Source organism: Talpa europaea (assembly GCF_964194135.1).
Source record: "Talpa europaea genome assembly, chromosome: 15".
Lineage (NCBI taxonomy): Eukaryota > Metazoa > Chordata > Mammalia > Eulipotyphla > Talpidae > Talpa > Talpa europaea.
Genome location: NC_140083.1, coordinates 57,465,297 through 57,482,175, shown reverse-complemented (window position 1 = coordinate 57,482,175; position 16,879 = coordinate 57,465,297). Strand labels below are relative to the sequence as shown.

At 42.7% G+C, this 16,879-nt stretch overlaps 1 protein-coding gene across 4 annotated transcripts in view; it reads left to right on the top strand.

The window, feature by feature from the left end:
* Window positions 1–662: 662 nt before the first annotated feature.
* PLEKHA5 (pleckstrin homology domain containing A5) overlaps window positions 663–16,879 on the top strand; it is a gene marked incomplete at its 3' end in the record, with an annotated part of 223,792 nt that continues 207,575 nt past the window's right edge. For all 4 annotated transcript variants that reach the window (XM_084256208.1, XM_084256205.1, XM_084256207.1 and 1 more), the window contains exons 1-3: window positions 663–808; window positions 945–1,024; window positions 3,253–3,310. In XM_084256208.1, the coding sequence (XP_084112334.1) occupies window positions 717–808; window positions 945–1,024; window positions 3,253–3,310 (230 nt within the window). In that variant the 5' untranslated portion in view covers window positions 663–716. The remainder of the gene's footprint in view (window positions 809–944; window positions 1,025–3,252; window positions 3,311–16,879) is intronic.

Here is a 16,879-nt window from a genome sequence, read left to right as displayed (position 1 = left end):
TTTATGTTACAAAACATAAGATTTCAGGGGCCGAGGAAGAGGGAAAACTTGCTTTGTCAAGTGAACCCACTCATTTCACGGGTGCACGGTAACTAGTCAAACCTTTGATAATCTGGCACACCAAACACAAACAGGAAAAGCCTTCGGTGTGCTTTCAATAAAAGCAGCTTGCCATTTTAAAGCGAGATCTAGATTTCGGAAAAATCTCTTGGCTCTCCAGTCGCGCTTCTCAAACAAAGCTGAGACGCGGGGTTTCTGTTGTGTTGGAGCGAGGGCCGTCAGGGGCGCGGGGATCGCGCTCCCCGGGAAACGCGCCGGGGCGGGGAAGCCTCCGGGCAAAGCCCTGGGGGCCGGACGCGGGATCCGGCTCCGAGTCGCTCGGGTCGCTCCGCGCGGGCGGGGGGCGGGGGGCGCGAGGGAGGGGTCGGGCCGCGGGGCGCGGCGCGGCGCGCCCATCCCCCGAGCGCGCGGCGGGGCGGCCGGCGGCGGCCGCGGAGGATGCGGAGGGGCGGCGACGCGGGCCGGGCCAGGCGCGGCGGCGGGGCGGGCGGCGCCCGAGGGGGTAGGGCGCGCGCGGGGGCGCGCCGGGCCGGGGAGGCGCGCTCCGGCCGCGCTCGCTCCGCGCTCCCTGCGTTCGCTCGCTCGCTCGCGGGCTCCCTCCTCCCTCGGCAGCCGCGGCGGCAGCGGGAGAAGGCGGCGGCGGCTGGGGAGCAGACATGGCGGCGGATCTGAACCTGGAGTGGATCTGCTCCCTGCCCCGCGCCTGGACTTACGGGATCACCCGGGGCGGCCGCGTCTTCTTCATCAAGTAAAGAGCCGGGGCCGGCGGGGCCGGCGGGCGGCGGGCGGCGGGCGGGCGAGAGCGCTCGGGGCTGTGTCGCTGCAGCCCCCTCGGCGCCCCCGCGCCCCGCTCACGCTCCTCTCTGCCCCTTCTCTCCCCGCAGCGAGGAGGCCAAGAGCACCACCTGGCTGCACCCCGTCACCGGCGAGGCCGTGGTCACCGGGCACCGGCGGCACAGCACAGGTAACGCGGCGCCCGGCCGGGCCCGAGCGGAGCGGGGCTGCGCCGGGAGGCGGCGGAGCCGGGGCGCCGGGGGACCTGTCCCGGGCGGCGGGGGCCGGCGGGGCGGGGGCCGGCGCGGCGGCGCAGGTAGGGGGCTGCCGACCCGCCGCGGGAGTTGTCCGCGTGCCCGGGCGCCCGCGCGCTCAGCCTTTCTTCACCCCCTGGCCGCCGCACCCTCTCCCTGCGCCCTCACCCCCATCTCCACCTGGACACCCCCACGCCGCGCGGTGGACTCGGCCGAGCCCCCTTCTCTCTGGAGACCCAGAATCCCGGCTTTACCCTGCGCGACCGCACGCGAAGCCTCCCACCCCCCAGTCGCAGCTGCCGGCACCTCCACAAAGTCCTTCCCTGCTCCCCGCCCTGCAGCCCGGACCCCGCTCCTCGGCCGCCGGCTCCTGCGTCCTGCTCCTCGCCCTCCTTTCCCGGGAGCTGCCTCCGACCGCGCAGCTTCCTCCTCCTCCTCCTAGGTGGGACTGGCGGGTGGGTGGGCGGCTGAGGGAGGAGGCGGAGAGGAGTTTGGGGGTGCTCGGTGTGACAGAGGACGGCCCCGGAAACGCTCGGCGCCCGTCCTCCTGCGCCCGAGGAGCCCCTGCAGCTGCGGTGCGGGCCGGCCCGACCCAAAGTCCCCGGCCGCGGCGCGGGCTGCCCAGCCCGCCAGGAGGCGGTGGGCGTGCAAGGGGGTGGCCCGTGGGTGGGCATGAGCGGGGTTCGCCGAGGAAGGGGGGCTCTCGTGCCCTTGGTGGGCTGCTTAATGCTAAATGTGAGTGGAGCTGGACAAGGGCTGGTCTGGCACTCTTTTGTCATTCTTTGTTTACATTCGTGAAACTTGTTTGTCTTTGAAATGTAACATGTGTTCTCCGACTGGCCGGCCTCTCCCTCTGGAGGCTGGAGAGGCTCTGGCGCACTTTGGGTCGGAGGTGGTGAGGCCGCCTTTCAACAGGGCTGCCCTGCAGATAGTTTCTCTCCAACTCTGAAATGCTGTGAGCTTCTTAAATAAAGTTGCCAGGATTTTTGGACAGCCTGCCTTTTCTATTAAATCCTGGAGTTCAGCGAAGTGACTAATGCCTCCAAATTTGCAAAAAGGTGGAGGAGGTAAGGCAAGACTGGTGTAGCGAGCAGGATGAGGTTACATTTTTAAGGCATTTCTGACTAATGCACCGTCATATTTTGTAGCTCCCCAGTGCAGTCTTTGATTTCAGTATACCTTTCCAGTGTTTAACATGCTTGCTTCAACTCTGATCCTTGCCTTGATGGATAGTAACCGATCTCACGAAAGACAAGATGGCTTTGAAATTACTGAGCCTAATCATCTTGTGGAATTAGTTCACACTTATTTTGGTTTGTGTCCTGACTACCCCTACAGATTTGGTGACATACACATCATGGAAAATTTTTATTTTATTAAATGATTTCAAGTTAATTTTTTTTTTTTTTTTTTTACTGACATGGTCATGCTTTTTTTCTGCTTTGGTTACTTTGCTTTGACACTCTGGTTTTATACATGCCACATTTCAGAGAAGTATTATGACTAAATCCAAGCCACTGGTCATTTGTGAGTAAGATGTAGCACATAAAGTTAGCTACCATGGTTTACCTGAATCACTCCCAGGTTTGTTACTTGAAACGTCACATCTGCAAAAGTGAAGTGTGTAGAAATACACATGCATAGAATGTCAGATTTCTTTCTCCCTCCTTTAGTACTTAGGAAGTTTTTTCTCATCAGTGACACTTCTTAGGTGGATTCATTTCTGTAGCTGAAAGGCGTGGTAATACAGATACACTGTACCTAGATTAACTAGGCCTTGCCTTCTATGATCTGTTGGGTTCTTGTGTTTATGTTTTTACCCACACTGTTCATGGGTATTTTACCTAGCATTACAGGACATCCCTTTTTTTTTTTTTTTTTCCATGCCAGGGCCTCGTTCCTCTCTGATCCTTAAAGTGTATAGTCTTGTCAGATAATCTCTGGTTTTGTTGGTGCTTTTCTGATGGCTTTAAATTTGAATTGTCATTTTCCCAAAAATGATGTTTCCATGAATCTTACTAATAGTCCAACAGTGGGGGGGAGGGAGGGAGCTCCAAAACCTTAATAAATGAACATAGCTGATATGAAATGAATAATTAAAATGAATTAAAACTCACTTTGCTATCCCATTGATATGATACTAATTGTGAAATATGTTTTTTAGATTTGCCAACTGGTTGGGAAGAAGCGTATACTTTTGAAGGTGCAAGATACTATATAAAGTGAGTTTTTTTATTGTGATTTTTCCCCCCTTGGTAATTCCAATATTGTGGTTAATTTTCAGTCGGGTAGTGGTGTGTCTATGGTTTTTAAAGGTTTATCATGTAATGTTGACCTTATCCTGTATATACTGTTGGAATTTTAAGAGAAAACATGACATTTAGCTGCCTGTAGTATTTGCCTGGACATTTATTCATTTGGAAATTAGATAATTTGTCAGCACAGTTAAACTTTTGGGGTGTGTGTGTGTGTGTGTGTGTGTGTATGTGTGTATATATATATATGGTTTTTAAAGGTTTATCATATAATGTTGACTTTATGCTATATATAGTGTTGGAATTTTGAGAGAAAACTTGACGTTTAGCTGCCTGTAGTATTTGCCTGGACATTTATTCATTTGGAAATTAGATAATTTGTCAGCACAGTTAAACTTTTGGGGGGTGTGTGTGTGTAAATGTGTGTGTGTATATATATATATATGGTTTTTAAAGGTTTATCATATAATGTTGACTTTATGCTATATATAGTGTTGGAATTTTGAGAGAAAACATGACATATAGCTGCCTGTAGTATTTGCCTGGACATTCATTCATTTGGAAATTAGATAACTTGTCAGCACAATTAAACTTTTGGGGTGTGTGTGTGTGTATATATATAGTTATTCATTCTTGGGTGAAAGGACATTATAGTATTTGATCTTTAGCGCTATAGTTCTTGATTGTCAGTGCTAAGAAGAGAGAGCAAGCAAAAAAAAAAAAAACTTGACTTAGGTTGCCATCTTTTTTTCTTATTAAGTGAATTCTGTTCATGTATATTTTGACCAGAGCTGAATAAGGAGTGGCAAAAGTGAGGTAAGCTGGGTCACAGTTGGATGAACAATGACAAGGCTGAAAGTAAAACAAATACATATTGAATGTTTCTCGAACATCTATGGAAGCATTGTCTGTAATTTGCTTTTGGTTATTTAAATATATCTAGTTTTTTAAAGATGTATGGAGATGTTTTACTAGTGCTTGCATAAAAGGCTTTCAGTAGATCGGTCTGTTCTAACCATTAAACTAATTGTATAGCCTATTGAATTAATTTCTATTCAGAGTTAACTTGGTAATACTTGGAGACAAATACAATGCTTAGGGACAATATTTTGTGGAGAATTTTTTAGCTGCCTCTCCCATGGGAATAAAGGTGGTTTTAGCTTCATTTTAAAGTGGAAAATGTTTACTTACAAGGTTGTTCTTGTTGTTTCTAAAAATTTGTTCGCTATTGGGGAACCAAGGCTTGAAAGAGAGCGCTTTGGTCAACAAGATTTGGTTGAAATGTCAACAGTTTATCAATATAACATATCTTTAACCAAGAGTTCCTTTATTTCATAGGCCCCAGTCAGATCTTTTACTGAGTGGTGATTTTAATATCATACCATATTTCTATTAAATTACAATTACTTGCCTGATGTAAACATTTTTTAGAGTGGTATTTATAGAAAATATAAAGGAATCTTTGTAGACATTAGGAATGCCTGATTTTAGATGTAGAAATGGCGAAAACTGAAAACACAGGAATGGTTAGTTTCATAATGTGGCTCTTCTCTGGTTATTTTCCACTTTTTTTTTTAGATGCTACACATTAGAAGATGGCTAAAAGCTGGTGATGTGAGTACTAGGCAGAATCACTAAGTAGTTTTCTAGTGGTTGTTTTCATCCTGAATGAAAGGGAGCTTGCATTGCCATGAGTTTGGACATATTATTGCTGTGTCTGCAGAAAGAGTTTTTTGGTGGAATTCATTTATTTTTACCCAATATAATTTTAATTACTATACATTAAGCCTAGCTGGTTGTATACAAATAGTAATACTATAGTTCTTAATAATTTTATTATCTGTGATTGTGTACATTCTTAGATGAATGTTTATTTGACAGTGCAAAATGTTGTATATTTCTGTGTGGGTTGAATATGTATGTTTTAATTTAGAACTAAGCTGTTGCAAAGATTTTGAGTTTTGTTTGCCTGGCCATTTTGATGATTTTCTTTTATGTTGACTTAAACAAATTAGAATCTTACTTGAGTGTTATGACTAAGTAAGCTTCCCAGGAAACTGATGATAATATTATGAAATCTGTAATAATTTTATTTTAACTCTGAAGACACTTTTAAATTAGTGGGTTTTAATCATGGGGTATTAATAGACTATCAGTAATTTTGTCCACAAGTAGCAATAATTTATATTACGAAAGTAACTTGTCTTAAAATTGAGCATGTTATAGAAATATATTACTCATTCAACTTATTTTAGGTAAAATAACCATTGACAAACATGATTTGTTAGTTTTTAGGTGTTACTGCTTTTCCTTTGTGGGTTATATCAGAACATTAATTTCTTTAAAGATTAGTTAAATCCCTAATGTAGAGTGTATTTTCCTAGAACATTTTACTTGTATTGTTATGAGTCATTGGGAATGCTTTATCATTCTAATATGCTAAGGGCACCACTGTTATCCTAAACTTCACAAAGTGCTTTCACCTATATTATCACCCCTGAATCTCATTTTAGCCTTGAGAGTAGTCTATAGAATTATCATTTCCATTGTCTCACCACCACAGTAATAAAATAACAGAAACAAGCCTTTGGAACTTTTAGTCTGCAAAGACAGCAAGATGAGAAGCTGCAGGAACATGGACTATATTTAGAATGTTCAGCGTGGAAGGATAGGAGTCTGAAGTAGGAAAGTGATTCATGGTGATGAGCATATTTCTCACTGTGCTTTCAGAGAGTTGAAGAAAGGAGGTTATTGATCAAATCAAAAGAAGAAGAGGTGATAGAGTGAGCTGGGTGGATTTTGGTCACATGAGAAGAAGGAAGATAGAAAGGGCAATAAAAGTTGACCCTCTTGCTCTTCCTAATCCTGTTTTGCTGGGAGGCTCCCTTAGTAGGAAGGGAGACCTACAGAACTTGAGTTGTTTCTACTTCTGTTCCCAAGTGAGGTACATTTCACTCTTCAATTTCTTGAATGAATGTTGACACCGCAGATTGTCAAAGCAAGTTTGTCTTTGGATATTGTGGTGTTGATAATGCTGTGGTGATGGTGGCAGCTACGTCAGCCACAGGGAAAGGAGTGTTGGCCTGGGGAAGCAATGGAAGAGCTGGCCCCTGGGCTTGGCCTTTTTAAGAGACTTTGGAGTTCGGGCTTCACTTCTTGAAATTGGATTTACTCAAAAGGCATCTTCTGAATTCTACCCCATTTTCAAACTTCTTTGAAGTTTATACTCTTGGGTATTTTCTTTATTCTACAAAATAATGAACTCAGTGCTGAGAAGAGATGATGTGGGAACTATGGAAAGTAACTTAGCTTGCCTGTCCTGCTCAGCCATTAAATTTCTCTCTTTAGGCTTTGTGTAGATAGCCACAGAGACCAGTGTAGTAGATATGGATTCTCTTTGTGTTGTTGCTGCATTTTGTGTTTTGTGTTCATATCTCCCCAACACAGCTGCATGGAAACAGCAAATAATAACAATGTCAACAAAGCCCTGATGAGAGTAAGAGTTGTATAGATTTGAGTTACATCAGTTTACCTTATACACTGTTTGAAATTGGTTCTTTAATAACATATATCAGAAAGTATGACATTATATATCAGAAAATATAATGTAGAGATTGCATTTAAATCCACTTGACCAAAAATGTTAATATCTGAAAATTTATTCTTTATTTGAAACATAAATATTTAAGACTTTAATGTTTATCTGAGAAAAGTCATTTTTCTGTTCCTCATGCATCCATCCTCTAAATTACAGTATTGTGTGTGTATGTACATATGTGTGTGTGTGTGTGTATGTATATACACATATATAAATACTTACAAACAATTTGAATTTGATTATTGAGTTTCCATGTTGCTTTTTAAAACTTAATTCAGGCTGTTTGTCTTTGGGAAAGAATGCAGACAATTATCAGTGAATTTTATAATTTATAAAGTGTAGCTTTAAATATTTAAATGACTTAGCCCATACAGAAGATAATCATATATTTTTGGAAGTTATGAAGCTCTCTGCTTACGCCTTGAAAATACTGCTTAATGACTGTAATGATAGGTCACGGTAGCTGAAAATGGATGTGTCATTGACTCTTCCTCTGCTTCAAAGCTTGAAGATGGTTAACTTACGTGTCAAGTAAATCTTAAAGCAGTCCGCTCTGAAAATTCAGAAACTTTGTTCTGATTATTTAAAGGTCATTTTCATATGTGGCAGGATTGGGATCAAAGACAGTCTTCCCAGACTAAAGAAAGTAGTAATGTATATGCAATGAGGTTGTATTTTCATACTGCTTTTTTCTTGACTTACAGTTTTAAGTTCTGAAAAGTAAACTTTTTCTCAGATATGCAGATGGAGCAGTGTTTGATTTTGATGAATAGAGTTTCATGTCCCTATCTGTGATGGCTAGATCCTAAGAATTTCATACCCGCAGTGAGGGGATTTCTAGTGTGGAATGACCATTTCAGGTTGTAGGTGAAACGTTTCTTCATAGATGATCATCATTCAACATGTAGTAAAGATGGAGAATGTAACTACTCTGAGAATTTTGGAGTGTATTATAATGAATTTTTTTTTTTTTAAGATGCGTTGCTATGTTAGTTCTGGATATCATGACTGGATTTTGCTTACTACTGCAATATAATGCTTCCAAACAATTCATGGGGATTGTATTGCTTTTTCACTTTCATGTCAGAGAGACTGTAATATGTAATCCTTAAGCGTGGAAAACTCTTTCTGCTAATTCATTAGGTACAACTATGAACTACAGTCTAAACTTTCAAGGAGTTTATAATATATGGGAAGACACACATTGTTAAGGGAGATGGAGTTGGGCATATGGAGTCATTTAGTGCTAGGCACTTCAACATGGTGTGAAACTAATTTATCCTTCACAATAGCCTATTATTTATTTTCCAGAAAGAGGATAAAGACATCTTTAGTTGGTTGCTTGCAGCTAGAGATAATCATTTCATAAAAACAAGTAGGTCAGCCTACAAATAAAAGCTTGATCCACACCCTCAAACCCTGGTGACTGGTATTATATTAACTGCTTCTTGGCATTTGGTTATCCTCTTACATCCACTCAGGAGTGACTAGTAATTCCAGACACTGTTCTTGGTAATTCATCAGGAACTTGCCCAACAGGGACCCTGCCTTCCTGGAGCCTAGTAGGAAGAACAGACATTAAAACAAAAAATCGGGGCCTCCCCTGGTGGCGCAGCGGTTGAGCGCCGGGCTGCGAAGCTGCCTGCAGCCTCTGCAGGGCCAGTTCGATCCCCTGCCACCGGTGAGGGTCCCACATGGTGCAACAGACCTCTCCTGCTGCGCCTGCTGCTCCCCTCAGCAGTGTATTTCTTCGTCAGTGTGCCTGTTCTGTTCCCTGCTCTGGCTCTGGTGAATTCTCTTACCCTCCCGCGCTTCTGACTGTCCCCAGTGCTTGTATAAATAAATAAATCTTTAAAAAAAAAAACAAAACCCCCCCCCAAAAAAATCGAACATACCAATAATTAAAAAATGGCATCTTCCTAAAGGACAAGTGGGTGTTCTGTGACAGATTTGGAAAGTTGACCATAAATAAGTGTTTCAATAACAAAATGCCTTTAGTGTTTCATGATCAGAATGCCAGGTCTTGTCACCACAATGAATTTTATTGTGGCATCCCTTTCTTTGTCCTTTTTTTTTTTTTTTTTTTTTTTTTTTAAGCCCCAGGATCACTGCTCAGGACCAGGCCTGCTTTAAATTCCCTTGTTTAACCCAATGCCTGGCATCTAGTCAGCCTCTACATAGGTGGTGTCTGTGATGCTTCTGGCTCCTAGTCTTTGAAGGAACTAATTGGGTAGAACAAGGGGTCCCCACAACCTAAGTGGTTACATTTTGATTGACCCTTTCTGGATTTCTCAAAGATTTTTCTTCTACTCTTGATAGGCCTCTTTTTCCTTTTTTTAAAAAATTGTCAAAGCTAGCGTGTGTTTAGGAAGGGAAGAAATGAAGGCTAGACAAAGATGAAGTCGGGAGAATCAAGGAGTTGGAGCTGGCCCAGTGTCAACATCCCTGTCTTCCCAGCTGTGTCTACCCTGTGCAAGGCCCAGGTTTCTTTGCCTTCATTGGCAAGTGCTCTGATTCTATGGTCTTTTCATTTCTCTTGAGCCGAGAATTTATAAGGTGGGTTTAACAGTTATGTGCTACATGTACAAAATGTGTACATTGGGATTAATGGTGAAAACATGCTATTCGTTGTCTGTCAGGTGGGATCACAGAAACAAGGAAGAAGAGGCAAAATAGCTCAGACTGTTCTGGAAAGGCTTGAAGGGGGAGATGGGAAATGAGCTAGGCCTGGGGGGGTGTGCCTGGAATTCAGCTGGGTTGATATAAATTCATGGGGGTGGGCATGTATAGAATGTGTGTGATGAATAGTGGCAGCTGCCCAACTGGTAAGTGATGGCTAGGAAAATGCTGGGATAAAGGGAGGTAAATGCTATTTGGAGCTGTGTTGTGACTGGTCCCTGAATGTTGGGCTGAGGTTTTCATTTTCCAGGCAAACCGTTATAGATGCTCCTTGGTACTGTGTTGGTAGCCTCCAGTGAGGGTTACACAGGAGATTTTAATAGAGAATGCGTGGATTAGAAGTGGGCAGGCCTGCAATCAAGGGGGCGAATTTGGGGTGTGTTGCTGTAATTTGGGATTTAGCTGCTTGAACATAGTTAGGGGCCATGGGGATGAAAAGGAAGGATGTCATTGATCAAAATTGAAATAGGAGTTGACTGAGCAAAGAGGTTGGAGAAAAAGAAAAAAGCTACTCAGAGCCTTTGTGTTTGAGGGACTCCAAGAATGGTTGATGCCCTTAACCAGAATGAGGAGTTGGTGATAGGAGAGTACCTCTAGGTGGAGGTCTTCATGTTGGTTTGGTTTTTGAGCTGCTTGTCTCCAGAGGACATAACATTTTCGGTGGTGAAAACTTTCCAAAAGGCTTCCAATATTATCTTCTGTTCTTTCCTCACACTTACAAAGCATAGTGCTCTTCCCCCAAAATATCCTATGTCAGCTACCTAAGTGGCTATTTACATATATAGATCCAAGCTGGGGATAGCATCCTTATTCATGCGTCCAGTTATTCATTCAACAAATACTTACCATTTACTCACCAGTATGTTGGGTTTTGTGAAGGAAACAGACATGGACTTTACTCTTAAGGACATAGACTTTACTCTTGCAGTTAAAATAGTGAGAGCTAGTGATGAAAGGTAATCACACAGATTGCAGACCCTGATAAATGCTGTGAAGTATATCTGTGAAATTAGTGGGAGAGACAGTAATAAAATAATCACTCAAATTGTAGACTGTGATAAGCACAGTGAGGATTACATCATGCTTTGACCAGCACTGCCGGGCGGCCTTGCCCAGTAGGAGAGGTGCTGGGAGAACCCTTTCTCACAAATATAAGGAATAACAGAAAGAAGCCTGCCTCTGAAAGTTCAGGGTGGAATTCCCAGAGAAAGGATGGGAACAGAAGAACAGTCCGGTCACCTTAAAAGCAAAATCTAAACAACACCTGGAGCTTGAAACTGAGTGTTGCCACACCTGAAGACAGGGCTGGGCTGGTGTGGTGTGGAAATTAAGAACAAGGAGGAAACTGCCACCAGAGCTGTTCCATACCTATTCCTAGAGGAAGTTAGGCTTAGCCAACTGATTTTGATTTACCATGTCAGCCCTACTGGCTAAGACTTCCCTTTAGTCATTCATGGATGATGCATTCTGACTTAAGTGCTCTTCAACACTTTTATTTTTTAAATGGGATAACATGTATCCTATTTTATTTTTTTTAAAGATTTATTTTTGCGTAGAAGAACTGGGGTACAGACCAAATGTGTGGGGGTGAAAGGATTCACCAGAGACAGAGAGGGGAACAGAACAGGCAGACTGACTGATGTACACTGCTGAGGGGAGCAGCAGGCGAGACAGGAGAGGTCTGCTGCACCATGTGGGTTGCTCCCTGGCTGGGGATCAAACTTGTGCTGCAGTTGCTGGTTATAGCTTTATAGGTTGTGTCTTAACCCCTGCGCCAACAGGGAGGCCCCTCTTCAACACTTTTGAATGCATGTTTATGTGCCTCTGTGATTAGGAGACACAGGTCAACAAAATGGACCAGGAAATGCTTCCCTTCTGGGTGGGCTGGTGGGGGAGAGGATGTCAGGCAAAGTAACCCTGGTAAGTAAATGCCATCCTATGTAAAAATGTGTAAATGCTACAGGGGGCTAGAGGGCCAAGAAAGGAGTGCTGAGGAATAGGTGTGGGAGAAAAAGGGGGTGAAACCAGAGCAGGAATGGCCCTGTGGGCCTCACTGTTCATATGCAGCTGGCATTCAGGGAGATGCGGAGGCATCCAGGTCCGAGCAGAGACACATGAGCTGGCTTCACCCTTTGAGGCGTCCCTCTGACTGCTGTGCTGATACAATATTTTGGGGGCTAGCAGAATCCCTCTAAAGTAAATCTGTGCCCCCATGAGATTTTTCTCCTAATATTTTTCCTTAGCACTAACAGAATTGGGACGAAATATTTTAAATTGTATAATTACTGTATTTCTTTTAATCAGCCAGTGATTATTAGTTACCACTGATTTAATAATAGCTTTGCAGGGGGAAAGAGAACAACATGACCATATGAAGTCACCCCCTTAATCCTTAATCTCAGGGACATATTTAACCTGGAAACATTTGAGGTGCAGCCACACGTAGGACCCAGGCAGCACCGGGTTCCCCAGTGTGGGTGTGCTATGTGAAAGCACCTTATTCTTCCCGGCTGTGCTTTCAGTTCCTCGGCCTAAGCCTTTCTCATAGTAGTTCAATAAATGTATGTTTATTGAATGAATTTTGATGACAGTCAGCTTAATTCTGTGCTTACTCAGAGACCTTCTAATACGGCTCTCTCTGTGGGACTTTGCCCCAATGTGAATGCTCAGGTCGGCTGTTTGTGGACTTGGGTGTATGTGGTTCTCTGAGAGGAGGGACCTGCTCGGGGGAGGGGTGCAGGGCCTAATCCTCAGTAAAGCCAGGATAATGCAGGGCCCTGTCTGATGAGAAACAGTGACACCCAAGCTAGCTGATGACCAAGCCATGTCAATTTAGAGATTTTCACGGCTCACGTTACTGTGGTTTCAGGAGAACCTCTGTACTGTGATGAATTGTATGGCTAAAGCAAGTGTACACCAGATCTCTTTACACTGGGTGATAGAAAATCCTGAGAGGAGCAGAAAGTGGTCCTCGAGAGGTACAGCTGATAGAAGTTTCAGGGCCCCTTGGGGAGCTCCCTGGCCACTCGAGGTCGCTGCTGAGCTCCTTGGGAATTGTTCAGAAGTAGCCAGTCACTAAAGCAGCTTTAGAGAGTCCCTCCTACTGTTAAATCTCTAATGGCTGAAACAGCCTTCCTGCTGCCCGTGACCTGTACCATGCTGGGACTTCTCACTGACCTCCCTTAGCGGAGGCAGCTCTCCTCAATGCCCCCCACCTGCAACCATGCAGGCCTCTCTTAGCAAACCTGTCCCTTTTGGGGCAGCTCTTTTCTGCCTGCTTGGGTCTATGCAAGTGTCTTTTACTGTCCTATCCCTTTTCTAATAAACTTGCTCTTTAAAATTAAAAAAAAAAAATTTCTGATGGCTGAATAGTGTCAGGGTCATCTTCACGTTTGCAGCACCCAGTAGGATGTTTGAACTGAAAACCTGAAGCAGATTGTGAGAAAAGCAAGTGTTTACGCAGTTCTGAACCCCTGAGGACATTTTGCTGCTTCTAACTTGCCATCCACTCAGGACTCAGTGAATTCTTAAAGACTTTTCCTCACCCACCTTTCTTCACTATAGAAAGCCTCTCTCCACTTAACCACAGAAGTGGTGACCTGCAGCCCCAAATTACATCCATTTGGTTTTCTATCCAAAAGATAGGGTTACATCTCTGTTCCCAAGTGGAAGAATCTGGGACAGAATTTTATCCATTTTGGATGAGAAGCCCATTGCTGGATCAAGGACTGATGCAGTGATTTTCTGTGTTTGGCTAGAGCCAAGATTATTTCCAGATGCATAAGCCTTCCAGAAACCATGCGATTAGAGAGAAAGACCCAGTTTACTGCAGGAAATTGGGGTGTGAAAGATTAAATGATCAGAAAGCTACTGCCCCACCCTTGTAAAATAGTGCAGAGTGCCAAAGGCCACCAAAGACCTTGAACCTGCAGACTTGTAAGATATCACAGCATCAGTGGTCTTCAACAAAGCATTTTGCTTCACATCTCAAAGGGAGCACTTGAAGATATGCAGCAGGGGAGAAGAAAGAGGAAGTGCTGAATTCCGAGGCAGAATCTTTAGAAACCAGTCATATGCTGACCTTGGGGAGAAGGGAGGTTGAGGAAGCCTATATCACTGCTATTGAATTTCCACCCTGCCATGGTGGGGCAGGGATTCTTTTGAAGTTTCTGACCACATCAGAGAATAATTCTCAAATAGTATCAATGCTTGAATAATGCTACCAAACTTACCCCATTTACTCTTCCCATAGATGTTCTGTGCAGCCCCAGCCCCTCCCGATGACTTGGGTTCTTTACATGTATCATTTCTTTGCATAGTCATGGTCTTAGGGAGAGAATTTGCCTCTGAGATCAAAAATAGTGCTGGCTTTCATATTTAATTAATCCCAACAGCTTTTGCTGAACTTGGTTGAAGGTGCATATAATACCTGTTATATTAAATATTTATTATAAAGCTGTTCAGCCTAGAATTTGAAATGGCAGAGTCTTGAAAAGGAATAAGGAACTCCTTGCCTAAGTTTGATAGTACGAAGTAGACATTCATATAGGGAAAGGAACAAGTTAAACTTAGTTTTTTCCCTCTGTTGTACTACATTTATTTTTAAAAACTTGTTCCATCACAAAATATAGACGCATTCTAATAATGGCATTGAACATTTTGATGGTGGTGGGTGTACTGTGGCAACAACATCTGAAGGTGGGGTATGGGGGTTTCCTGCACCTATAATACAGGCAATGTGTAAACCAGTGTTAACTCATTAAAAATATTTAAAAAAATTTTTTTTGATAAAGAGAATTATTCTAAATCAAATAATGAGTTTTTTAAAGATTTGGGTCTTATTGCCAATGCAGTTCAATACTTTTTTCATTAAAGTTATATTGTAGGTCCTCATGTCATTATATATTCATTCAGTAGAAGATTTTTAATAATTGTATGATCTGTCTTATGAATATATAATAGTTAATCATTCTATTTTTAGATGGTTATGTTGTTTCTAACTTTGCCATGAGAAAAATGTTTAATATTTTTATATATACAGTGATCATATATAGACAGTTATATAGATAGTGATAGTATATATAAAGTGATAAATCAGAAAAGTATACCTTAGCTGTTTACTACTTAGCAATAACAGATCACTTTGACCGCCTTAACCTTCCCATCACACTATAATTAGGCTTCCTAAAGGTTTTACTTTATTCACTCATTTACTTATTAGCTAATATTTCAGCTCACATGTTAAAAACACTGCCTCTATAATTGTGTAGAGGTTTTGAACTCTCTAGTAGAGAGTTCAATTTAATTATTACAATAATAATAATTTCTTATATCCATATCTGTTTACTAGACTTGGAATATTGGGAAACAATATGCGCTTTTTAAAAGGTTCATCACCCAACATTTTGCCAAACTGTTAGAAGGAACAGATTTTTGTTCCTCCCTCTATTGAATGAGAATATTTGAAAGTGTCCCCTTTTTTCCATACCTGCAATAAATACTCTTGATTGGACAGAATATGTCCAGTGTTATGAGTGTTATGAGAATATTATGAGTGATTCAGATGGTTTGAAAATGGGGCTCAGTCTTTAAGTGATCTGTTACTTCTTCACCAACTACCCCGAAATTCAGTGGTTTAAAGCAACAGTTGTCTACAGTTTCTTACCTTTTTGGGAGTTGACTGGGTTCTGTGAGGTCATTTTTCTGTTTCATGTAGTTCAGTCAGATCCATTAACCTGGAACTTAGCTGAAACATCCAGCATTTCTCTCTGAGTAAGTGCCTAGCACTTAGTGGTCTATCTAGAGTTTCTTTATAACTTGGCAGCAGATTTCCAAGCAGGAACATTTCAAGAGGACGAGCCCTACTGTGCCAGTGCTTCTAAAGCCTCTGCTTTCATCATGCTTGCTTGTGTCCTGTTGAGCAAACAAGCCACGTGGCCAAGACCAGAATGTAAAGTGGGAGAGGACTACACAAGTCTGTGAGTACCAGGAGCTGTGGTTCATTGCAGACCACTGATGTAATGGACAGCCAGAGGTCGTAAATAAATTTCAACAAGTGTTGCAGCTAATTCATTAGCAGTAGCAACAGTTTAGAGGGATGTATTCAGGAGAATTTGGAAAGCTACTTCTGAATCAGTAGGCAAGCATATTATGGTAAGCCAGTGACTTTGCTAGGGCTTGGGTGAGGAGGTAGGTGTATTGGTATGCTAACCATCTTTACCTTAATACTTATGAATTTGTGTCATAAAATTGAAACACTCCAAAATAAAAGCAATCCGCAAGCTTGCGTGTAAGGCCAAATAGTTAAAAAACCTGCATGTGCTTGAGTAAACTAAGCTTTTCATCGTGGTTCTACAATGGCGATTCTATAATTGGTAGTGTACCAGTTACTGTAGACCTCCGGATAGATGGATAACTTGTGTGTGTGTGAGAGAGACACAGATTTTTAAATGCTTGATTGAATTGTTAACTTGGTCTTTGGATTAACCCATGCAAATTAAACGGTAATTGTCACAGGCAGTATTTACAAGTGGGCTCTGTACAACTCTGCATTCCCAGGGAGACTTGCGGGAAATGTTGTTCTTCCTGCTATCATGGTGTGGAATCTCCTTTCATGCATTCCCTCTCCAGCCCTTTCTTTGCATTACCTACCTTTCTTTGCCTCTGTGTGTGTGTTTAACAAAAACAAACTGTCCTATGTACTTCTTATTTAATAAAGATTTTAGGTCATTTTCATTTTAGTAATTAGAAGTCAACACTATTCTTTAGTAGCTACAAAAATAGGTTTTCATTACTTAGGACAACTACTGTTGTACGTTTAGTTTTTTTCTAATCTTCTAAAAGTGTGGTAGTGAACTTGTACATAAATTGTGGTCATATGCAGAGATTTAAAAACATTTGCTAGCTGGAATTGCTGTGTTTGACTGTGTGTACATTCTAGCTTTCCTTAAAGATAGTGAAGTTCAGCGAAACAGAAATATTGAAGTGATTAAATGCTGAAGTGATTAAATACTGAAGCAATAAATGAAAACAGTATTTTTTGGTAAGTCCCTGAAGTCATAAAAACATAGAAACGTGATAAAAAGTGGCACACTGCACAAAACTGTCTGCATAATGAGTCAGAAAGCCCCAGTGATAACGGGGTGCCTGCACTTCCTAAATTCCTGGGGAGCTGGGGTCGGGCCAGCTCTTGGGGCCATTTGACAGTCACATTCAGATTAATTTACAGCCTCGCTTTTTCTAGTTTACAGTCAGGCGGG